Source organism: Ceratotherium simum, unplaced genomic scaffold (assembly GCF_057802395.1).
Source record: "Ceratotherium simum simum isolate JZ-2026a unplaced genomic scaffold, ASM5780239v1 HiC_scaffold_44, whole genome shotgun sequence".
NCBI lineage: Eukaryota > Metazoa > Chordata > Mammalia > Perissodactyla > Rhinocerotidae > Ceratotherium > Ceratotherium simum.
In genome coordinates, this window is record NW_028261260.1 from 1,603,190 (window position 1) to 1,628,790 (window position 25,601).

The 25,601-nt window shown below is 47.1% G+C and overlaps 1 protein-coding gene across 2 annotated transcripts in view; it reads left to right on the plus strand.

Annotated features, from left to right (window-relative positions):
- Positions 1–25,525, plus strand: part of LOC101390292 (ral-GDS-related protein-like) — a 256,999-nt gene extending 231,474 nt beyond the window's left edge. The window contains exons 3-9 of one of the 2 annotated variants that reach the window (XM_087428275.1): positions 12,583–12,895; positions 13,066–13,879; positions 14,251–14,353; positions 16,465–16,535; positions 17,618–18,120; positions 25,109–25,230; positions 25,388–25,525. In XM_087428275.1, coding sequence (XP_087284401.1) covers positions 13,634–13,879; positions 14,251–14,353; positions 16,465–16,535; positions 17,618–17,845 — 648 coding nt within the window. In that variant the 5' untranslated portion in view covers positions 12,583–12,895; positions 13,066–13,633 and the 3' untranslated portion in view covers positions 17,846–18,120; positions 25,109–25,230; positions 25,388–25,525. Of the gene's footprint in view, positions 1–12,582; positions 12,896–13,065; positions 13,880–14,250; positions 14,354–14,852; positions 14,923–15,048; positions 15,184–16,464; positions 16,536–17,617; positions 18,121–25,108; positions 25,231–25,387 lie in introns of both variants that reach the window. The other variant, XM_087428276.1, reaches the window with a different exon arrangement.
- The last annotated feature ends 76 nt before the right edge of the window (positions 25,526–25,601 follow it).

Below are 25,601 nucleotides of genomic sequence, written 5' to 3' on the forward strand. Positions count from 1 at the left end.
CTTGATGTAAATCTCTCCAGATTTGGGAAGGTGTCAGCTGCTATTTTTTTTAAGTAAACACTCTTTTCCTTTATCCCTGTCTTCTCCTCTGGTACTTTAATAATGCTTATCTATTTCTTTTCATGGTATCCCATAATTCACACTGCCTTTCCCCATTCCTATCCATTCCCATTTTTCTTTTTGCTTCTTTGACTGGAGGATTACAAATGACACATCTCCTAGTTCACTAATTATTTCTTGTTATAGTTGAATCTGATTTAGAAGCTCTCTATTGAATTCTTCAGTTCAGACATTGTGTTCTTCAACTCTAGGATTTCTGTTTGTTTTTCCTTAATGATTTCTGTTTCTATAGTGAACTTCTCATTTGTTCATGCACTGTTTCCTTATTTCATTTAGTAGTCTGTCTATGTTTCCTTAGAGTTTTATGAATTTCTCGAAGAGGGTTGTTCTGAAGTCTTTGTCACATAGTTCCTATATCTCCATTGCTTGGTCAGTCATTGGAGTTGTATTCTTTTTCTTTGGGGGTGTGATGGGTTTTTGATTATTCATGATCCTTGGTGGTTCTCCCATTATGTCTGCAAATTTGAGGAAGTAGGCACCCTCTTCCACCCTTTACAGACTGATTTAGCAAACCAAAGCCTTCACAGTCATCCCATCTAGGGGCTCCTGGGTAGGCCATCTGGTAGTGTCCAGGGGCAGGCTTGCTGCTGGAGTCCCGGGCAGCCTGGTACTGGGGTGAGTGGAAAGCTTGGGTCTATGGTATTGTGTTCGGGCCCTGGGCACATCTGGGACCCTGAGTTCATGAGAGTAGCCCCACTGGAGCCTGGTTTGGCAGGTCCTCATTGAGAGCCTGCAGCCACAGGAGTCATCCAGGGCCATGAGAGTTCTCCAGTGCTGGGATGAGCTGAGAGCGCTGGTCTGACGGGAGACTGCCAGGAGCCTGGCAAGCGAGAGACAGCTTGTGCTGTGGTAGGCCAGAAGTCTGGATTCCTGGGAGCCTGCTGGGATCCTGGGGTCACAGGAGCTGCCTGAGGCTGCAGAAGCCAGCAGGCACTCAGGTCAAGATGGAAGCCTGGGTTCATGGGATCCTGCCAGTGCCTGGTGCCGCTGGGAGCTGCCTGGGGCTGCCTGAGTCAGCAAGCAATCTGGGTAAACTGGGGGCCTGGTTTTGTGGGAGACTGCCTGGGGCCTGGTTCCATGAGAGCCGTTCATGGCTCCTGGAACTGGCAGGTGGTGTGGTGAGCCATGGGCCTGAGTTCCCCAGCAGCTCTTGGGGAGGCTGGTGCCATGGGAATCTTACCTGGGGTTGCTGGAGCCAGCAAGTGCTGGAGTGACTGGGGGTCTTGGGGGTGGGAGCCTACTGGGTGCCCTGGTACAAAAAGCTGTCTGTGGCTGGAGTGTTGCCTGTGGCTGCCTGGAGCACACAGGAACTTGGGTGTGAGTTCAGGGTCTGGATTCACCAGAGCCCACCAGGAGCCTGGTGCCAAGGACACCAGCTTCAGTGGTCACAAGAGCCACCTTGGGCTGTTGTTTAAGGATGGCAGCCCCTAGGCTGAGATGGGGCCCTGGGTTCCCCAGGAGCCTGGTGGGGAGCCTGGTGTCAAGGATGCTGCTTTGAGGCCACCAGAGCTGGCATGTTGTAGGGTGAGCCAGGGGCCTGAATTTGCAGAAACTTACAGGGAGCCAGCTAGGTCCACGGCAGTCAGCCTGGCATTGGGGCAGTAGCTGGCTAAGGTCAGGGCAGAGTGGAGAAGTCCCTTCTCGTTGGGGAGGTATTTGATTACTGATTGAGCTCTGCTTATTTGTTACTGATCTGTTCAAGATTTCTATTTCTTCATGATTCAGCTTTTGTAGGTTGTTTCTAGGAATTTATCTATTTTGTCTAGGTTACCCAATTTATGAGTGTACACTAGTTCAGAATAGTCTCTTCTGATCTTTTTCTTTCTGAAGCATCTGTTGTAATGCCTCCTTTTTCATTTCTGATTTAGCTTGAGTCATCTTATCTTTGTTTCTCCTAGATATTTTATCTAAGGGTTTCTCAATTTTTATTTTTTTCCAAAACTCCTTGCTTTTACTTTTATTGATCTTCCATACTGTCTTTTCAATTTTTTTCCACTCATTTCTTGGTGACTTCCGGCTCCTTCTGCTAACTTTGGGTTTCTATTTTTTTTTTTTTAATGCTGTGTGTTGTAAAGTCAGGCTTGTTTTGACATCTTTTCTTCTCTTATAATGTAGCCAAATTTATCACTATAAACTGTCCTCTTACTACTACTTTCTCTTCCTCCTAAAAGTTTTGGTGTGTTTTTTGTTTTTTTTTTTTTTTCTTTTTTTTTTTTTTTTTTTTTTTTTGCTGAGGAAGATTGGCCCTGTGTCTACATCTGCCAATCCTCTTTATTTTATTTTATTTTATTTTTTTTTTTTTTTTTTTTTGTCTGAGGAAGACTGGCCTTGGGCTAACATCCTGTGGCCCATCTTCCTCCCACTTTATATGGGACGCCGCCACAGCATAGCTTTCTGCTGTTGCAAGGCTCGGTGCACACCCGGGATCTGAGCCGGCTTAACCACGGGCCGCCACAGTGGAGCACACACACTTAACCACTCTGGCGCCCACCGGACCGGCCCCTATTGTTTCTTTTGCATGTTTTGAGCTATTTTCAATTTCCTTTTGATTTCTTTCTTTGATCTACCTTTTTTTGTGTGAGGAAGATCAGCCCCTCAGCTAACATCCATGGCAATCCTCCTCTTTTGCTGAGGAAGACCGCCCAGAGCTATCATCCTTGCCCATCTTCTCCTCCACTTTATGTGAGATGCCAATACAACATGGCCTGACAAGCATGCATCAAAGGTGTGACCAGGATCCTAAACCCGGGCCACCAGCAGCGAAGCACACACACTTAACCGCTACAGCACCTGTCAGCCCCCGATCTACTTTTAAGTTGAAGAGTTTTTGTTGAACTTCCACGTGTTATGCGAATGTTCCAGTTTTCCTTCTGTTATTGACTTCTGGTTTCATGCCACTGTGTTTAGAAAAGTTACCTGGTATTATTTCAGTCTTCTTAATCTTGTTAAGACTTGTTTTGTGACTCTAACATGTGATCTGTTCTGGAAAATAGTCTGTGTGCCCACATGAGAAGAAAGTGTGCATTTTCGTGTTGCTAACCAGTAAAATGTTCTGTGTGTGTCTGATAGCTCCATTTAGTATTTAATGTTTTATGTCTGCTATTTCCCTGTTTTCTGTCTGGATATTCTATCTATTGTTAAAAGTGGTCTTTGATGTCTCCTACTATTTGCAACTTATATAAGTGAGAAGGCTCTTATTTTTGAGAATATATAAAGATCTCTTTAGAACTCAATTATAAAAGATGCAAGTCAATGAAATGGGGTAACCAACTGGAATAGACATGTCTCTAGAAATACATAGATGGCCAAATAAGCACAACAAGATAGTTGCTCAGTATCATTGCCAATTATTAGGAAAATGTAAAATTAAAGCAATAATGTGATACTTAGTTTCATGCTCAAAATGAAGGCTATATTCAATATAATGGAAAAGAACAAGTGTTAAAAAGATGTGGAGAAAGGAAAACCCACAGACAGCACATTGGTGGGAAAGTAAAATGATGCAGCTACTAAGAAAATAGCTTGGCATTGCTAAAATCCTAAACTGAGAACACCACGACCTGGAGAGGCTCATGGTAGATATGTCCAAAAGAGCAATCGTGCCCATGGTAGATATCAAAGTAATAGCAACATAAATGTCCAAAAGTGGAACAAACCTAAATTACGGTCCAGTTATGACTGTATAAACCAAATGTTTATTCTATAATATAGGATATTATAAGCCATAAAAGGAATTAAGTACTGCTACATACTAGGCCATGGGTGAACCTTGAAACATGTGTGCTCACTAAGCCATCCACAAAGGCAATAGATAACATGATGCCATTTGAATGAAATGTCAGAATAGGAAATCCATAGGGGAGAAAACAGATGAGTTGTTTCCATGGGCTTGGGTTTAGCAGAAAATAGATTGTGAATGAGTATGGGTTTGTTTGGGGGGTGTTGAAAATGTTCTGGAATTAGATAGTGGTGATAGCCACACGACATAATCATTGTGCTAAAAGCCACACAAATGTATACTTTGAAATGCTTAAACGGGTGTATTCTACGTTAAGCAGATTTTCCACATAAAATTTTTGAATTTTTTAAGTTAATCAGGGTATTGGTTAATTTTAAGTTGGTTAGTATATTTAATAAGTGTAATTAATGGAGTTATTAGGAGTATGGCAGGTTGTAGCCAGAGAGTAAACATCCGGCGAGGGCTATAGTAACAAATCCTATGATTATACAAGCAACAATCTAAAATCCAGTCCATTTCCATTGTCCACAACTTGGAGAGACCAGCCATGAAAATAGGTCAGTGATCTCGGGGCCTTTGGTATCTATTCAAGATCTGGGTAATATTATGCAATATTTTTAACCTCTTGGGCCATTTGGTGGAGGTAGGTTTGAACTTCTGTGTTGATATACACTCAGCAAGTGGTTCTAGGGAAGGCACCAACCCCTCCTTCCTTGGCTGGGATAGACAGGCTAGGGCAGGCCATTTTCCACATAAAACCATTTAGGCGAGAGACTCATGAGACTGTTGTTCAAGGGCTAGGATATGTTCTTATGGAGTTGTTGTCCATGTTGTAAGTTGGTTGTTGATACCTCTTAGTTGCCTCAGTTTCCTGATTTTTGTGTGGGTAGGGCCACCACACCTGTGCCAGTCCAGTCAGTCAATCCTAGTAGAACTGAACACCCAGTGCTATAGGACTGACATTGTTTCTATGGGTTGGTGGTAGCTAGTCAGGGCAAAACTCAAGTGACCTGCGACCTGAGAGAAGCAGGCTGAGAGACAATAATGCATTGCACAATATAGCCTGGAGAAGCTGTTCAGGGGTTGGGGAAGAGAAGCTCACTGGATGAGAGCCTTGTGATATCAGCCCACAGTGTAACCCAAAGTGGATGCTCCTGGTGTGAAATATTCCTTAGGTGTCTTGAGGTAAAACCAGTAATTTGCACCATTCACTGGTTACCTGTGCTATATGATTTCAGAGGTTATGGTTAAAGTGTTTGTGGGCCAAGAGCTGTCTGGGCCTGGGCACAAAATCACCAAGACAGTGGCCTCAAAGGCTGCCCCAAAATGACCCCTAAAGGAGCAGTTGGGGCAGAAAGTGAGGATAATTTTGAAGGAAGCCTGGGGCAAAGATGTTGTTGTTCGATGGAGTTGGCTACTAGTGACTGTCTAAGGTTGTAAGCCCTTAATCTGGAGTTTCCTGCATTTTGTGATTGGAGGCCAAGTGACAGACCACCTGTGACTCCTGATTCCCAGTGCATGGGCAGCCCTCTCCAGCCCACTGGACATAAATGGTGATGGTGTTTGTGGTAGCATCTTGATGGCTGTATGGAAGATATAGGGGACGTGTGGTGGGGAGATGCCATGATAGTGTCGGGAGGAACTGTGTGTGAGAAAGCTGTTCACGGTGTTGAAGGGAAGGATTGGAGGCAGGTGCAGTGGGTGGGTGACCAACAATGGTCAGTGAAAGGACAGCTGGGGTGTAACTGGGGAAATCAAGGACCAACAGAAGTCATGTGTTTAAAACCAGTAATTTGCACCCATTCACTGGTTACCTGCCCAGTGGCTTAAGCGGTTAGGGGTATGCTCGCTAAAGTGGGGGCCAAGAGTTCGATCCTGGGCCTGCACCGACTGCACACCCAGTCCTTGCAAATTTCCCACATGCATTTTACATGCATTTTCTCTTCTGTTGATGGTTGATGAGTTCTAAGGAAATGGTGAAGGCACAGTGAGGAGGAATTGTGGGTTTCTGTGACTGCACTCTAGAGTGCCGCCCCTCAACCTGAACAACCACCGGCACTACAAAATGAAAGACATCCCATCACCATGGATTGGAAGACTCCTATTGTGGCGATGTCAACATTATTCCAAAGAGATCAGCAAATCCAGTGCAGTCCTTACCAAAATCCGGGCGTTTTGTGCTGAAATAGAAAAAAACCCATCCCAAAATTCTTATGGAATCTCAAGTAAGCCCAGATACCAAAAATAATCTTGAAAGAAGGTACTAAGTTGGAGGACTGATTCTTCCTGATTGAAAAACTTGAGGCAGGTGCAAATGGGTCTACAGTATCAAAACTGCATTGTCATAGCATGAAAGACAGACATATTGACCAATGGGGAAACAGAATTGAGAGCCCAGAAATAAATCCTCACCCATGTGATCAAATGATGTTTGACATAGGGCCTGCCAAGATTATTCAGATGGGAAAAGCCTCCTTTCATCAAGCATTGTAAAGCTGGAAAGGTGGATATCTATATGAAAGTGAACCAACTTGGACCCTTACCTAACACTATATACAAAGCTTAATTTTACTAGACTAAAGATCTAAATGTAAGAGCTAAAACTATAATACTCTTAGAAGAAAACATAAGACAAAACTTTTACAAGATAGGATTTTGTAATGATTTCGGCTGATATATCTCTCAAGGAGCAGTAATAAAATGTTAAAATGCACAACATGCTGGACTTCATGTTGATGACAGGTGTTTGGTATTTCAAAAGACATTATCAATAGTGAAAAGAATGTAACTCACATGATGGGCGACTAATGCTGACAAACCATGTGTCTGACATGGGCTTGAACATCCAGAATAGACAGAGAATTCCCAAACTCAACAATAAAAATCAAACAACCCAAATCAAATTGGAACAAAGTTACATGAGTGTATCGTTTCCTCAAAGAAAGATCTGCAACTGACCAAGAAGCATATGAAAAAGATAACTCATCATCAGTAATCATTAGGTATCTGTAAATCAGAAATACAGGTAGACACCACTTCACATTCATCGATAAAAAAAAGCAAAAAAAGTTGGCATCCAAAAAAAAAAAAAACTAAAGAAGAAGAAAAAGAATAGAAGAACTGTATAGGTTTAAGATGTAGTGAAGTTGGAACCCTTGAAAACTGTCTAAAGATAAAATATATGTAGTTGCTGTAGAAATCAGATAGTAAACTAAAAAATTAAAAATATAAATTTGTATGAGAATCTAGCAATTTCAATTCTAGTATATATATGCTCTTCAAAGAGTTGAAAGCATATTTCTTCAAAACATATTTCAACACCCATGTTCATAGCACAAGTATTCATAATAGGTAAAACATAGAAGCCACCCAAGTATCATGTAACCGAGGAAGGGTCAGTTGCCCAATGCACTTCTTAAGCTTTCAACCATGAGATACGCGCTTGTAGAAGGGAAAAAGCTTATTACGACGTGTAGTTGGCCAGCAGGGAGACAGGAGCCAAAGGGGTTAAATCCTTCTCCTAATGGGCAGTTGAAAGCAGGCTTTTAAGGGCAAAGGAGTGGGTAAAAGCTGGAGGTTGGGGGCAGTCCTTCTGTACGCATTTTGGCGTGAAGTAGATTTTCATGTCTCTGTCACACATCCCACGCTCAAAGGCAAAGTGGTCCTTCAACATGGCATTGGCAGCTGAGTTCTTGGTCCCCTACGTCATCCTCCAGTCACTTGACTCAAACAGCAGTGACGCATTTAAGTCTTGCAATGCCGTCTCTGTTAGTTACCTAATCTATACTGGTTCAAACCAGTTGAAACTTGCTCAAGGAGGAAAAAACGGAGTTTCTGAAAAACAACTCATGGCCCAAGACTAGATCCTTAGTAAATATATGAACGTGGCTTAAAGAAAGTAGTCTCCAGGGCCCAGTTGATAAAGTCTGGTTGGGGCCCCATTTTTATTTTGGGTTTGGTTTTGGGGTCTCGCTAGAGTTATCTGTCCAAGGATGTATGGAGATGCAAAATGTGGTATATACATAAATGGTATATTATTCAATCCTTAACAAAGGAAGGAAAGTCTAAGATATGGCACACCGTGGATGAACCTTCAGGATATTACTTCAAAATGAAATAAGCCAGTCACAAAAATACAAACTTGTGTGATTTCCCTTCTATGAGGTTCCTGAAATCGCTTAGATTCAGAGAGACAGAAAGTAGAATGGTGTTTGCCAGGGGCTGGGAGAGGAAGAGGAATGGGGTTATTCTATGAATGGGTATAGAGTTTCAGTTTTGTAGGATGAAAAGACTTCTAAAGATGGATCGTGGTGATGATGATTGCACAGCAATATTAATGTCTTCAATACATTTAAAACATACTTAATGTATCTATGGGGCCTGATGACTTGTCCTGGCCAAGCACATGCTTATGCTGTTGCACATCTTACCCCTCACTGTACAGTTGGGAAACTGGCCCAGAAAGAGGCAGGTACTGGCCCAGACCACGGAGGTAGTCCGGTCCCAAAGACTAGACAGAGCCCCAGCTTCCTTGGCCAAGGCTCCGCCCTTCCTCATGTTCCCTTTGGCAATGAGAGAGCATTAAGATCTTAGAGGATTGCTGCCCACCCTCTCCATATGAGGTCATTTTCCTCTCCCCTATCATAGCATGTGCATAGGCACCCCCACTCACACTGAATTCCTCATGTGGGGGCCATGGAAGTGCAGTCAAGAAAGAGCTGACCCAGAGGAAGTGGACAAGAGGCAGGAGGGAGAGAGAGATTGGAGGCAGCTCTCCCAGGGGACCATGGCATTCGCTCTTCTGCTTAGATACATGCCCTTCCAGAGATGGGCAGAGGAATCCTTAAGGTTCCTAGGTTTCTCGCTCATCTGTCTGTTCCAGACCCATCCTTGGCTCCAGCCTGGCGAGCACAGGACTGGGATCCTGCAGTCCACCTCTGTGGGCACCCAGAACTGTGATGAGTCCATCCTCCCTTGTGTAGTGGGCATTGGGAAACAGGAGAGGATACCTCCAGTGAGGGTCCTCCTGTATAAATGGAGTGCATCCAGCAGGTGACTCAAGTGTTCCATGCACTCGCAATGTGTCTGTTGGACTAGGTTCTCTGTTGATGACCTACTGTGCTCTGAACAAGTTGAGAAGATGCTTTCCACCCACTTGAGACTCATTTAGAACTGAGGAGACATGGGGCATGGGTGGATGAGAACTGGGAATAAGGAAAGAAGATGCCAGAGCACTGGACCCCAAGTCTAGAGATGAGGGAGAAGAAACCAGTTCTTGTTGGATCCTCGGGGTCCTCATCTGGAGGCAGGGGGAGTCATTGTCCTGGTTGAGGCTGGGATGCCTCAGGAATGAAGAAGACACCTGGTGGGAGACAGCAAGATGGGGTGCTGTAGGCTCTCAAGATTCTACTCCACTCTCTCGGAAGCTGACAGGTCCTGCTCCTTTACCTCTGGGACCCTGAGAGAGCCTCTGCCTTGAGGACATCTGAAGAATGGTTCCTTTCTGTTTGGTGGAGTTTTGGTGAGGGCTGCAGTGCTAGTGCTGGCCACCAGGGGGCGGGCAGCCTCTTGTGTCAGTGGTGGCAAGTTAGATTTTTATTTTAATTGAGATATACTTGATATACAGCACTACGCAAGTTAACATTGCTGTGTGGTACATTTGAAAGTTGCTAAGAAAGTAGATCCTAAAACTTCTCATCACCAGGAAAAAATCTTTTATGTTTGCTTGGTGATTGATGTTAACTAAACTTATTTTGGTAACCATTACATAATATACATATACATCAAGTCCTTTCCTTCTCCTGTAAACCTGGAATTTACACGGTGTCCACTGAACTTTTCTTGACCTCCTGGAGCAGAGAAGAGTCAAGCAGAGGTCTTTCTGGCTGTCCCTCTGCCTCAGAAACAACTTGTACCTCCTATTTCTAGTGTTCATCTCCACAATCACAGTTGGTCAGAAGCAGGGGGCGGGGTGCAAGATCTTCCCATGTACTCATTCAGCAGCTGTGCACTGAGCACTCACCCTGTGCCAGGTGCCCTGGTGGGCCAAAGTGCAGGATGAAAATGACCAAGTGGTCCCTGCCTGCCAGGAGCTCACAGCCTAGAGGGGAAATGGACAAAAGCAAAAACAGGAGCAAGAAAAGAGCAAGTGCTGTAGAGAAACACAGCAGGGGGCCGTGAGGGAGGGCTGGGCATCACTGGGTAGGAGGGTCTGAAAGGCCTCACTGGGGTGACGTTTTCTGGGACCAGAATGACAAGAGGGAGCCAGCCCTTCAGGGGTCTGGGAGCAGTGTGTCATGGGGATGACACCACTGGTCCTGAGTCTCACAGGTAGAAGTGAGTTTGGCCATAGGAGGTTAGAAATGTGGCCAGTGCAGCTGGAGGGAGGCTGGGAGGAGAGAACAGGAGCTGGGGTGGAAGGTAGGGCCAGGGCCTGGTAGGCTGTGTCAGTTACCTTTCCCTCTCTGACTTCATTGCCCCTAACCTTGCATTTCAAAACTACAAATGTTGACTATCTCACAATTTGTGTGGATCAGCAATCAGGCACATTTCAGCTTGGTGCCTCTGCCTCAGTGAGTTGAACAGGTTGGTGCTGTGGCCTCAACTGAGGCTCAACTGGGGGAGGACTAGCCCCAAAGGTCACTCTCAGCCTTCAGGGTTCAGTTTGGACTGAGAGTCTAAGTTTCTTTCTGTCTGTTGGCCTGGGCACTCCCGTGCTTCTCTCCTCTATAGGCCTCCACATTGGGCAGTCCCAAAACACTGGTATTTGATTCCTCAGCTACAGGGATTCGACAGAGAGAGAGAGATGGAACATGAAAGACGGAGTAAGAGGACGTGAGAGACTTGTGTTGTTAAAATTTAGACAAGACATCCCATCACTTTGGCTGTTATTATGTTCAGAAGCCAGTTACTAACTACTTAGTGGTTCCACGGGGATGGCTATACCATGGGTGGGGCTTACTGGGTACCACTGTGGAGGCTGCCCACCTCATAGGCCAAGATGAGGCACTTGGGTCTCATTCTCCATAAAACAGGAAACAATTGAATGGTTTAATGCCGCAGGATGGCAGTATCTAAATTTCCATTAGTTTCAACCCCCTCATGATGCTGACCTGAAAATGAGGCCAAGTTGGAAGTGACTGTTCCAATATCACATTGCTAGAACACAGGCCTGTTTTGAGTGGTGTTCTGTGCTACCTGTCACCCCTTCTTGTTATTCTTCCATCTCTAATTTTGTGCCTTAGGTACATGTGACACCAGCCCACAGGGATAATAGATATTATCTCATATACACCAGCTGAGGTCCCTAGGAAGTAGATTCTAGCCTGATCCCCCTGGTGTAGGTTTGGAGACTGGGGAGGACCTGAGAGGCACAGGGACTATCCCAGGATGAAGAACTGGTAAGTTAAAGGAAGTCTGCATTCATCTCTGTCTCCTCAAAGCAAGGACCTGAGTTAGGTTTCTAGGGAGCTGGGGCTAGCGCTGTGTAGGCTCCTTGTGTACAGTTCAGGAAGTGACATGAGAGAGGAGGGTGAGCAGCCCGGGCTCAGGGGGCAGCTCTGGAGAAATCTGATTGAGGTAAGGGGTCCAGGTATAGGAATCTTGAAAAATGACCCCATCTCCTTGGTCCTAGGCCTCAACAGATCTTTGAACTCTGGTAACCAGGCACCCACAGTCCCCCATCCAGCTCACTTGACGGGAGACAGTCAAGAGGCAAAAATGTTTTGTTGTTGTATCTCAACTTTTGCAGGATCTGGGCTCAAAAAAGCCCAGAAATAGAATCTTTTTGATTGTTGCCTACATTGGCTCAGCCCTCATCCCTGACACCTCTGGGTGTCTGACAGGAGGCAGTGAAGGGTAACATGGGCAGCCCAGGAAAGGTTAGTGCAGACCAGGACACAACGGTGATCCCACCTGATCAACCCCAAAATCCAAGCCCCTCATCGTGTGTTTGTGTGTTTGTGTGTCTGTGTGGTGTGAGGAAGGCAGGGTATGTGGGGCAGGCCATTCCTGGGCAGGAGCTGGTTGTTAGGTGTCGGAAGCCTGTGGGTCTGTGACGTTCGTACCCAGGTCATGGCTGGCAGCATGAGAAGGTGAGCTGCTCAACTCGTATGTTATTGAGCCCTAGAGGTTTCATCTCCTTCCCTTCCTGACCAGAGTTCTTTGCCAGGATGCCCTCTGTGCCTGAACTGAGGAGCAGACTTTCTCTTGGGGGTTGACCACAGTGGCAGTGTGCAGGCAGCACCTGATTCCCTCTGGCCCAGCTCCCAGGCAGTCTTTGCAGAACTCCACTCAGGAGGTCATCGAGTAGCTGCCCAATGGTTTCAAGTCCACCAACTCACTAGACAAGGGGCAGGTGCATGAGGCCACCCACACCATCCAGTGCTGCTCTAAGATGAGAACAGGAGCAGAGGGCCTCCACACTCAGGACCTTGAGATGATGGGGTTGGACCAGAACTAGGGCAGGACCAGTCAGGGGCTGTCTCTTTTTCAAGCTAAAGGGGATGTACATGCAGGTAACCTTGCCTGGTTCAGAGCTGAGCTGCTGTGACCCTCTTTCCTTTGACTGGTGTGAGCTTCTGGAGGCCAATGAGGCAGAGCCAGAGGGTAAGGGGGACTGCAGGCTGGCTATTCCTGGAAAGGAAGTGGGATCTTTCCTGTATTTAGAAGGACACATGGAGAGTCAGCTATGTGAGTGAACCTTTCCCTTTATCCCGCTCCAGCTCCAGCTGCAGAGCTCCAGCCAGCAGCAGAATCAGAGCAGTGGGCAGTGGTGGAGGTAGAGCTGGCTCCAGCTTCCTTGACACCACCCTCTCTAGCGCTGGAGCCAGTGTCCCCTCCATCAGCAGTGTTGGAGCTGGAGCAAGGGCCGACATCGGCTGCAGCAGGAGTGGGAGCTGCTGAGCTGGAGTCACCTGGACCATCATTTCTAGTGGGAAGTCCATCTCCACCTGTGGCTAAGAAGCATAAGAAGAAGCCCAACCTACGGCCTTCCCTCCTAAGCTGGTGGTGGAGCAGTTGACCGTGATGGATGCGGTGAGCAGTTGCGCTTTCAGGGCGGGTGGGGTAGGCCTTCCCTCTGCCATCATTGCCCCAGACCTCATCCAGTCTCCTATGATCTGGGCCCGAATCCTGGCTCCACCCCTTACCAACCATACGACCTGGGCAACTGTCTGAACCCCCAAACATTTGCTGTCCACCTACAGACCGTAGAGGTGGACACTAACAGGACCTGCTGCACAGAGTGGCTGTGCCGGCTCCATGAGGTAGAAGAGACGGAAGGGTGAGCAGGGCCTGGCACATCAGTGGGGGAGGGGAACTCACTGTGTGCAGCCAGGTCCCTGGTGGCCCAACCTTCTGCTCAGGAGGCTCAACAGCCTCAGGACTTATTAGACACCTGATGTGTACTTCACTATGAGGGAGACAGACAAGGCCCGTGGTTGTAGCTGCCACAGGGGAATGTGCATCAGAATGGGGAGTGGGACCAGAGGGGGGATCAGGTTGTTGGAAGATGCTCCCTTGGGATGAGCCAAGCTGAGCCACCATCTGGAGCTTGGAGTTAGCCAGGACGGGCTGGATGCAAATGACCCTCTCCCTTCCCTGCCAGTATTGGGTCCTGGGTCATCCTCTGCTGGGTGCCTGCAGTGACAGAGAAGAAAAGCCAGGGACTCTAACAAGGCTCAGGCCACATCATGAGCTTCCTGAGCTCCAGCTCTAAATTGTGACCCCTGTGTGGGACTTTGTGGGCTGTGGACACAGAGCTAGGGTGTGGCAATGCTGGGTGACACTCCCCCTGTTCCCCAGGAGCCCTTCCAGAAGGTGGTGCCCTCTCAGTGTCTGGGCTCCACCTGGGGCAAGAGGAACAAGCCCGGCAATGAGCACCTGGCACACACCGTCCGAGCCAATATCGACCACTTCAGAAGGGTGGCCAACCTCGTGATCACCACCTGCCTTGGGGTCCCGAGCATGATGGCCCAGGAAAGGGTGAGGGTGGTGGAGCGCTGGATCCAGGTGGCCCAGGTGTGCTGTGGGAGGCCCAGTGGAGCCCCTCTCTGGAGCCTTAGGAACTGCCTCCACCTTTATCAGCTCCCAGGATTGCAGTGTGTGGTCTAAGCCCCTGCAAGTCCCTAGGTCCTTCCTGCCAGGAGCACGTTGACCTTGACTCCAGGTCCCAGTGTGGGGATGCTCACTTCCTACCTGGCTCCCTCCTTGGGTTGAGCTAAAATCCTCCTCCTTGTGAGTGTTACACTTTGGGTCCTAAATGTGCCCTTCTGGGGCTACCTGAACATCTGTCTAATCCAGGAGGGGAGATTTAAATAGAAGGGGACTGAAGCTAGAGCAAGCAGGGCTCCAGTGCCCCACCTCACAGCTTATTCTCTTCCCTTCCCTAGGAGTGCGAGATCCTGAAGAACTTCTCCTCGCCCTGCACTGTCATCTCTTCTCTGCAGAAAACATCCATATGCCACCTGAAGAACACATGGAGGAAGTTTCCTGGTGGGTAGTGCCCCTCTCCATAGGAGGACCAGGGTGGATGGGGGATCTCCTGAATGTCTGCCATTGGCCCCTCAGTCAGGTGGGAACTCCTGGGAGGCAGCAAATGATGGGGACAGGGCCTGGGCCTCAGCGGTGGGTCTCTAAGTCTCCCGGTGTCCTTAGTGCACCAATTCTGCTTCAGGACTCGGTTTCCCTAAATGCCAGGTACTGGAGTGAGCCACATTGGAAATTTTCAAGTGTTTATAGCAACAGAACTCTATGCCCAGTTGAAACTCAAAGTGGTCAAAAGAGAGCTGCTTTGTATAGCAGGCGAATGGAGACCCCAGTGACCAACAGGAGAGCCCCCTCCCAGTCCCACGAGACCTTAGCGCTCAGAGGAGCCCAGTGAGAGCACTCCTCCAGGCAGTTTGAATCTCTCAGTTTGTCAAAGAAAAGGATATGCACTTAGACCCCTCACATTATCCCTAAATTTATCCTTCCCTCTTTCCCTTCCTCTCAGGGAGAGCTCTGAAAAATTTAAGGAGAGCTATAGCCATGACGAGTCCTTGAACAGAGAACTGATGACCAAGGTAGAGTGGAGGCTGGGGGTCTGGAAAGAGAGCAGGGGCCAGGGGGGGAGGGGGACTGAGCAAGCTGTGGTTTTGATAATTTCTCACTTGAAGTTTCTCTGAAACATTCCTGTCTATCTTGTCCAGGTTAACAAGCAGAGGGATCTGTTCTGCCCATGGGCAGGTGGGGTGACATTTTTGGGCAGGAGACCTTGGTCCTGGGACACAGTGGTGTTGGCTGGGCTGTTCCACGACGAGTTGCCGAACTGGCACCATCAGCAGGTCTCTGGCTTCCACTCACGTCCATCCTGCTGGATATAGCTTCTTCCAGGCTGTTGGGTGGTTGGGTGGGTTTATCCCTCAGCCTAAACCTGTCCTCAGGAAGCCAGGCCCCTGCTGCTCCTTCTATCTTCACCATGTCTCCAAGGGGAGGGCACACTGCCTACCCCAGGGACGGGCACAGCAGGGGATTCCCCTGGCACAGGTGGACAAACAGGCTGCTCATCCTTGGATCTGAACAACTGACCAGAGACAGATGTGTGTGCATTGTGGGACTCCCCACTGGACCCCTAGAGCAGTCACTCGAGTCAACCACAGGAGTCTCACCTGAGTGCCTGGTTGGCAATGATATAGGCCCCAGGTGGCTTATGAATAGCGTCTAGGCAACTGATGGATTCTTAGTGGATCCTGCTGAAAGGACGTTAAGAGCTTCATGTAAACGGGGAAGCAAAGCATCCTGTCACCCCCTTCCCTGTTGATCAGAGGTGGCACCTTGTGGGTCCAGTTCCTGAGTGGATAAAGAAAGAGTTCAGTGCAGGCGAATATCCTGAGTTGTTCTTTGGGGAGGAGAAGGGTTTGGCATTGCCTCTGTCCGGCATGGGGGAGAGACACTCCAGGGGAATGGGGCAGGCAGGAGCCACTCAACAACCAGACTCCCAAGACACCCCATCCTCTCCATCCACGGCTCGGCCCAGGGCCAAGCTTTGAGAGCTCAGGGGACAGGACTGTTGTCAGTGGTGGGGCTGGGGGTTAGGCAAGGATGTTGGAACAGGGCCTCTGGCTGAGAGGGGCAAGCGGCCTCTCCTCTGTTGGCCCCTCAGCAACTCACTGCCCCTGTTTGAGCCTCTGTCTCCCCATCAGGGAAATGGAGGTATGGTGATTGTGTGGTGATTGTGTGGTGCAGGCCTCACAGGGTGGTAATGAGGTAAGAGGGAGGAAAGGAATGTGGGAGCTTTCTGCCTGCTCCACCTGGAGGGGTGAGGGCCAGAACAATGATGACAGTCATGCGACAGTGAGTCCTCAGGAGAACCTGTGAGGTAGCTGGAGTTCTCACACTTTCCAGATGAGGAAACAGGCTCGGGGAGGCCAGGCCAAAAGCCCGAGCTCACACCCAGAGTGAGAGTTGGAGATGGGCTTGTTCTGGAATCACAAGACCTTGCAGGGTGGAGTGGCATTGGTGCCAGTTCTCTCGAGTCAGATGTTCAGGGTCAGAGGCCAGTGGTGCTCGAGAGAAATGGGGTGAGGGGAGTATGGTCTCGCTGACACTGTCCTCGACTCTGGCAGGAGGGGCCCTCCACGTTTGCCCCCCGGAGGGCAACCCCCAGAGAGTGCAGGAGAAGCAGCAGCAGCAGCAGGTGAGTGTGCCTGTGGAGAAGGGGCTCTGCCCTCCCAGCCGGAGGCCTCAAATCAAGAGAGGAGGTCCCTTCCTCCTGGTGCCACAGTGTCTGAATCCCCCAGTAGAAGTGACCAGGAGGGGGGCCTGGAAGAGCTGGTGTAGGATGGATTTGTTGTGGGGAGGGCCAGGGACCACATACCCTGTGATTTACCAGAAGCCGGCCCTGGGAGGTGAGGAGGAGGAGTGTGGTGTTCTTGGGGTGTGAAGGGAGGAAGAATTGAGGGGAGGCTGCTAAGGGTCCTAGGCTGCTCCCCGTGGGAACCCTGGGGTGGGTCAGGAGGCTGAGGGTGAGGACTTTTCAGGGGAGGGTCTGCAGGGGTCCGACTTGAGAGCAAGGGCTCATCCCACCCGCACCCCGATGTCACAGGGTGTTGTCCCCTATCTTGGCACTTTCCTCGGTGACCTGCTGATGCTGCACCTGGCGATGGGTGATTATCTCGAAGTGGATGAATCTGAGGACCAGGCAGGAAGGACCAGGATCCTGAGCCTGGGGATGCCTGAGCCCCCGCACTGAGCTCTGAGCTCTCAGCACTTGGCACATCTCCTCTCATGAGAGCCTCACAGCCGCCCCTGGGAGCTGGGGCATCAGGCCCATCTTAGGGATGAGTGAACAGAGGCTCCGCCTGAGACATCCATTCTCGTTCCTCAGGCTGGGGAAGCTCAGAGCTGCCTGATGGCACAGCTGCGTGAGGTTTTATCTGAGCTGGACTCTGCCTGTCCCTCCCATGCTGCCCGTGGAGGGAGAGAGCAGTCGCCCCCCCCAAGTCAGGCAGCACATAAGTGGCTGAGCAGTCCCCTCTGCCTGAGGCCTCAGCCTCCAAGTCTGTCATCAGAGAGGGTTGTGCTGCCAGGTCCCTCAGCCTCCCCCCATGTCCTACTAGTCTGGAGCCCAGAGCCCATCCTAGGTCCAAGTCCTGTTTTCTCCGCATGCCCCGCCCCCTCTGGGGACCTGGCAGTAGTGCAACATGAGAAGGGCAGGGCATAGGGGGCTAGTCAGGCTAGGGGGCTCTGTCTGATGGACTCTGGCTGTCTGCCTTCCAGGGGAATGAGATCAACCTTGAGAAGAGGACTGAGGAGCAGCTGTGGCACTCCCTGCAGGGGAGGGGAAGGAGGTGGAAATCAGAGACCCTCTGGGGAGAACAGTTTCTGGCTCCACCCCTTGTATCTTACATTGAGTGGAAGATTTTGGTAGAAGTCGAGACCCATCCAGTTGGCGCGTGGGTTGAAGGGAGGATGGCATCAAGGAAAACTTCTTGGAGGAGGGGCTGATTATTCCCATTCTGAGAACAGGTAGAGCCTGGATGGAACTGGAGGGAAGGAGCGTTCCCAGGACTGGTCCCCTGCCCCAGTCCTCACCCCCCACAAGGCCCCTGCGGCATCCCCCAACCAGGCCCTGTCTGCATCCTCTCCTTCCCTCTGGTCCCAAGAACACCGAGTCATGAGGGAGATCCTGCTGCTCCAGGTCGCTGCAAAGAATTATAAAAAGACCCCAAGGAGTGATTTGGGGCCTGGTTCCAGGACATGGAGCTGCTCAACGAGAATGAGTGAGGCCGGGCAGGAGTTGGGTGAGGGCAGGGGTGGATTCTCCCTGTTGGCCAGTCCAGAGAGCCTGTCTCCGTGGCCCCCTGGTCAGCCCCAGGCCTTATGGCATGGCGACCTCTGGGACACCCAGACTCCAGCTGCTGAGGTTTCTTTTGACCAAATTTTAGGAACTTTTAGTTTTCTAGTTGAATCTCTGGAATTGCATCAGCTCTAAGTGGGGAAAACAATGGAAAAAGATCAAAACGTGCATGTGGAGAGGACAAGGCCCGAGGAAGATCATTTGAAAATGGACTAAAGGCAGGCAGGACTTTCCCTCCTGAGACCCCGCTAGGGGCTCCATGTTCACCCCTGACCTAGATTTGAATCCTGCTGGGATCCTTGTACAGGACTCTGAATTCCTTTTCCTGCTTGATTTGTATCCAGGAGGAACGATTTCTGATGCAGCTTTTAAGGCTACTGTTGGGCCTTGTTACATAAACATGACTGCTCCCTGTGAACTAGGATTTTCAGCACCCCTGCCTTCCTTATGCAATTCCCTTTAGGGCAGAAATTCCCTAGAAGGCCCCCAGCCTTCTCCCTGGCTTGGCCTGATGGATCCCGAGTGAGCTCTACTTTGCCAGGATAAGGGACCATAATCCTGGCCAGTCAGTGACCCCACATTGTCCCTTGCTGTCCAAGGTGAATTCTGAGCTCGTGTCCTTCTGAGGTCCAAGGTCTTGGGCAATCCTCCAGTTTACACACTCAGTGTTGGTGTTCTGAACTCGTCCAAATGGCATAATTGGGCCCAAGTCATTAAAGTGTGTCACCCCTGGGTGGCTGTGTTTTTTTCCCCAGTCTTGTGCTGTGGTTACATTACAACCAGCTGCTGGGGTGTGAACCCTGTTTGGAGCTTTGAAATATGAGGCATGACAGGGGTGTTGGGAGGTCCAGCGAGGAATGCCACGGAACTGATGATCCATGGTCGTGCATGAACACAGCCTTACCAATTAAAATACTGAAATGTTCCCCATCTGGTGGTGAATAGACACTGCTCTGAGCTCACACCAAGAACTCGACCCATGACTAGCAGCTTTCAAAGGGTTACCAAGTGGCATTTTGAACCTCTTCCCTTGGGAACACCCTGTAAGACAAGGGCCAGATGAATCGCTTGGCACTTGTGTGTTATCGCCTCCTTTCTGATGGCTGCAAGTGTCACCCAGACACACAGGCTGGACTCTGCCAGGGAAGCCTTCTCAGGACAGCCAGAAGCTGAGGATGAATCCTGGTTCCCGGCATCCCAGGCCCTTCCTGACACAGCACAGCCACCCAGGAAAGTGATTTGGTAATGGAAAGACTGGGAAGGCCATACTTTCCCTCCAAAGAGAAAGAGAAGTGCCAACAGTGAAAGCTTGATCCCTCAAATAGACAATTAAATCCCAACAAGCAGTGGGTTCTTGTCAGATTACTGATGCTGAAAAGGCCTCTTTTGATAATAGCACGATCCCCCAGCTGCCATGTCCATCTTCATGAGTCAAATTTCCAACACATATGGATCTAAAAAACTGAGGCAAATCTGGTATTTCCTTAGAAGCAACACTGAATTAGCATGCAACAAAGAACATAAAAATGGAGACCTAGAAGTAAATACCTAATTTGACTACATAGATATCAAAGTGCTTTTGAAACAATATTTTGGAATCTATTGGAATATTACACAAAAAGAATAATCCACTTTTAGTACGTTTTACTGTGACTGTGAGGGGAAAAACTGAATCATCCCGTGACGTTGGTAACTCGCTGCTGACTTGAAAGTAAAAATAAATGATGTACATAGTAAAAGAAAATGAGAGAACAGCATGAAAAAAGAAGATCTTTCTCTCCTCACCTGAAACTCAACCTCTCACCTCAGAAAGAAACCGCTGTCTATATTTTCTATGTCACACAGCAGAGTTTAATAAAAGAAACGTATTGGTATGTTTTAAAGTTTCAAGAGCTCAAAGCAAGGAAACATTAGGGACGCAACCATGAGACCTCACTGAGGTGCCTGCTCCATTTCATCTGCTGTCAGGACGTCCTTCTTGGCCCCTCGTTTTCTCTGCCTCGCTAGCAAGTCTGTCTGCCATCAGTGCTACCACCAGTCTCTCTCCTGTGCTCCTCACTGCCCTTTCCTCTTTCCTGATACCTTCCACAGTCACCAGAAATTGTTGGCAGTGGAGCTGTGGAATGCCCAGATCAGCTCCTGGAATCATCTCTGTCAAATCTGAAGACCGGCAGGAGTGGGCATGGGACCTGGAGTGCAGACCACCTGCGAGCACACCTGGCAGGGATTCACCTGTGTGACTAGGTGCAAGTTTTTGCAACGCTTTGGCAAGATTGAAAGGACTTACCAGTAGTCCTGCACTGCTGCAGGCCTGGAGTCCTCGTGGTCTCTCGGGCCAGCAGACCTGGTGGGGCTGGTCCAAGGTGTCCTCCCAGAGACCCGTCACTGCTAGGATGGGATGGGATTCTAGTAACCGGCCCCTTGACTATGTCACTGGACATCCTAAAAGGGATGGAGGTGCTTAAACCAGGCTTTGGTTTGGACTGGTTCCCACAGTCACGCTGCTTCCTCTGTGAAGACATGACTATCATCCTTCTTTTCCTCTTACCCTACAAAAATAAATCATGATATTGGGTCAAATGACAAAGGAAGCCTGCCATTTTAGGACAATTATCCTGGCTGTTTTGTACTTCCACCCTCCCTCTATCCTCTGGGGATCTGACCTGTGTCCTGGGATGTCATCAGGCAGATTTGCATCTAGAACAGAAAGCTCCAGGTCAAAACTCAAGGCTACTCCAGATCATTTCTCTCCCTCCATCCTGTTAACACCCCCTCCTTGTTTGAGTGTGTTTCTATTCCTTTCTTGTCCTTGTCACTCTCAACTGTACAAGTCCTGGCACTCCCTCTCAGGACAGTCGGTCCCCAATCTTTTACTAAATCCCAAATCCCACCATTTCTGTGTTTTCTGACTACTCATTTGCTTAATCCATTGACCACTCGGTGTTCATAGAAGTGAAATCAATAGTGACATTGTCAACCAGCCCTTGTTAGCGACTTACTCCCACATCCCAGATGTTCACATAATCCAAATGGTTATGTTCAAAGTAAATAATTCAGAAAACATATTCACTCACCACAAATTCCTGATATCTAATACTTTTATTCAAACACTCATACAGTGGATACCTGTCCCTCAAGATAAGAAGTAATGCCAGATCACCAATCCTCACCTTAATTTCCTCCTACCCCTATCAATCCTGGATTCCATGGACTATGATCTCAATAATTTCCTTGGAATAATAAAAAATTCCTTACCACTTAGTTATGTTGTAAACCTCCAAACCCAGAAGATCCCGATTATCTGCCATGCCGCAGCTACTGCTGGTCTTATAACAAGCTGAAGAAAAAGCACGAAACATGATCTTTTGGTACCACTGTGAATACAAAACCATCTGCATCAACTGGGAAGCATCCATAATGCCTGAAAATTTTGTTCTCTTTTTTTGTGTTGGGTCAATAACAAAAAGAAAAATCAATTAAAAAGTGGACACGGGGGCTGGCCCCATGGCTTAGCGGTTAAGTGCGCACGCTCTGCTACTGGCGGCCCGGGTTCGGATGCTGGGCGCGCACCAACGCACCGCTTCTCTGGCCATGCTGAGGCCGCGTCCCACATACAGCAACTAGAAGGATGTGCAGCTATGACATACAACTATCTACTGGGGCTTTGGGGGAAAAATAAATAAATAAATAAAATTAAAGGCAAAAAAAAAAATTGGCAAAGGACCAGAATAGACTTTTTCCAATGAAGACATACTAGTGGCCAATAGGTGTATGAAAAGGTGTTTGGCATCACTAATCAGGGAATGCAAATCAAAACCACAATGAGCTATCACTTCACACCTGTTAAGATGGCGATTATCAAAACAACTAAAGGTGGCAAATGTTGGTGAGGATGTGGAGAAAAGAAACCCTTGTGGGAATGTAAACTAGTACAGCCATTATGGAAAACAGTATGGAGATTCCTCCAAAAATGAAAACTAGCACATGATCCAGCAATCCCACTTCTAGTATATACCAACAGGAATTGAAATCAGGGTCTCAGCGAGATACCTGCACTCTAATGTTCATTGCAGCTAATTTACAATAGCTAAGACACGGAAGTAACCTAAATGTCACTGATGGATGAAAGGATAAAGAAATGGAATATTAGTCAACCTTGAAAAAAGAAGCAATTCCTGCCATTTTTGACAACATGGATGGACCTGGAAGACATTAGGCTAAGTGAAATAAGGCAGACAGAGAAAGGCAAATACTCACTTATATGTGGAATCTAAAATAGTTAAACTCATACAAGCAGAGGTTAGAATGGTGGTTGCCAGGGGTTGGGTGGATGGAGAATTTGGGAGCTGATGGTCAAAGGATACAAAGTTTTAGTTATCAAGATAAATAAGTTCTGGAGATGTAGGCTACGACATAGTGCCTACAGGTAACAAGACTGTATTGCATACATCACATTTGCTAATAGAGTAGATATTAAGAGATCTTACCACAGAATAATAGTAATAAAGGAGGTGAGAGAAAACTTTGGGAGGTGATGGATATGTTTGTGGCCTTGATGGTGGTGACAGTCTCAAGGGTGTATACTTATGTCCTAATTCATCAAGCTGTGTATGGAAAAGTATGACATCATCGTTGATTCTTCTGCATCTTGAAATACGCCGTGTCCTCATCACATGAGAAAATTTTGTAACTATATATGGGGACAGATGTTAACTGGACTTATTGTGCTGATCATTTCGACATATACTCAAACTTTGAATCATTAAGTTGTACCCCTGAAACTAATATAATGTTGTATGTCAACTTTACCTCAATTAAAAAAACACAACAGACAAAATGATTTGAATATTGTAAAGGAGTTCAGTGAATCCTTGAAACTGCCCCACTCCTATATGGGAGTTACAGGAAGCAGAGAGGATGAAGGAAGATGGAAGAAAGTTGTACAAAAGAGTATTCAAATTAAAATCATTTGAGTTGCTATCAGCTCCTTGTGGCAGAGTTGTGTGAGCCCTGATCTTCTTTCACATTTATCCTGGAAAAGCATACTTTCAGATCCAACCCATAATAGTTCATCATTTGCTCTAATACGAAAATCTCAACTTAATAAATAAAACCAAAAGCAACCCTTATGTATGAATAAAGTTAGTGAACTTTACAGAGAAAAGAGCATATTTGCACAATCTCAATAAAGGAAACAGAAGAACTGAATGATGATCGAGTCTCAGTCAAGCTTATCTTTGAAAGCCAGTGAAGCCAGGATATCTTTTCAAGGATGTGTGTAGAGCTGTCAGCCTTGGAAGATAGAAATAGTGGCCTCCTCTAGAGCAAAGGACAGGCTTGCTTACTGCCCAATATAATAGAAATAACACCCCTCCCTGGGGCAAAGGTCAGCAGACTTCCTGCCCATTATCAAAGATTTGAGTTCCTTAAGCTCTGAGTTCTTGCAACCCTCTGCATGTCACCTGGCCCACTGTGTATCACCCTGTAGGAAGTGGGATTTAGTGAACTGGTGCAAATGTTGATACTCTGGCCACTAGTATTGTTGTGTCATTAAGTCCTTTGTCTCTGACCCATGGGTCTAGTTTCTTTTGCCAGCATCTATAAGACCATGGTAAGCTGACTTATTAGCTTGCAGCTAAGGTAAAATATCATACCTTTCACGGTTCCTGACAAGCCCTTAATGTAACTAGTACTCTTAGGAACAGAGAGCTATCCAGAACAATATGTATGAATATTCTTCATCGAAGACTTCATGTAACCAAAACTTTAATAAGTCTCTCTGATCTCTTTTATTTCTACCCCAAGTAGAAGGAGAGGCACCAAACTATTACAGACCTAGGGCTTGTGCAAGCCACCTGGAGACCTAGTGACCAGAAACTTCCCATGGGAAGCAAAGACAGATGGGCATATTTCCAAAATGGACACATATGCCTCCTTATCATCCAAAAGACAGTACATTATCTTAATTTATGATGATTTCATTCACTAAAATCTTGTGATGGGCCAAAGATGCACATCTAAGAAGAGTGAGACACATGGCAGTTGTAAGCAGATTAACACATTTGGTGAATATCAAACTCTGAACTAAACTTAGTGTTCTAATCTATTATAAGGTACAACAAATTTAATTAGGTCAATTAAATGATATTTAATGGTATGCCTGATTATTACTCTGCAATAATGAACAAGAAACTCATGTAAATAACTATAATTGGTCTTACTTTAAAATATAATAGTCAAGACTGTTTGAGATAAGCTGGAGAGAAGGAAGGGGAGAAATAGATAAAAGCTAGCTGCTCTGAAGCCACTCTCAAGACCCCTGGATCTACATGTAACCCAGGAGATCGAGGCAGATGGCTGTGTGCCTAGATCCTCCTGCACTGTGCTTCTCAGGGATGTCACGGGGCTGAAGCAGCTTCCTGAATCGTGTTTACACGTCCATGTGTACAATACCCCTGACCATGGGGATGAAACACCATTCAATCATCCCTTACACCCCTCTAATTAACAATTAGATTTCAGAATCATTGTATCATTACATGATCATTTATTCTTCAAACCTGTAGGATGCCAAGCTAAAAGAAAATCAAATTTCAATGGCTTCTTTTCTTTGAAGGACCAAGATGTTCTTTCACACTTGGAATCCGGATTAGAGGATAAATCCATCAAATCAATGGAAACAAGTTATGAAATGGACAGAGGGATATTTCATTCATATATACACAGTTTGCACTGTGGCAAAAATAGACTTATATTTTTAAAAATTAGAATTTCTTGAAATTTTAGAGATTTTAAAGACTTTGTTCTGCTTATACTCCCTTTGGTTTACCAAATCAAACTCACTCTTTAATGGGCATTTCTAGCATTGAGTGCTAATAACAGCAGCTTTTTTAAATTCTTATTTTTCCCAGGTCAAACACCAAGGGTAGAGGTCATCAAAAGATCAAGTCTAATCTACCTATGGGTGTGGCAGCCTTAACTATGGATGTTCAAGCCAGACATTGCCAGAAGAACTACATCTCTTCACCCATAGGTGAGTTTTTACTAGTAATCACAGAAACTTAGGGATATCAAAGGAAATTTTTTATTAAGAACCCAAGTTATAGATTCCTCTCTTATGTTCATTACTTTGAATTTTTGACTCAAATCATATATATCGATTGGACCATGTTCAATGCTATGATCTTTAGAAGATGCAACCTACAGCTGAAGAGAAACAGATACAACACCAATATCTTATCCTCTCTGAAGCCAAACTGAGAGCCCCTGGAGTCAGAAGTTTCCAAGAAAAGAAAAAGTCATCCATCTTCGGAAGAGAGACAGTAGAGGTTAGTCAAACATTCAACTTTAAATTGTTAACATGACTTGTTAGAATGTGATGGAGCACACCTTCTAAGTTTCATG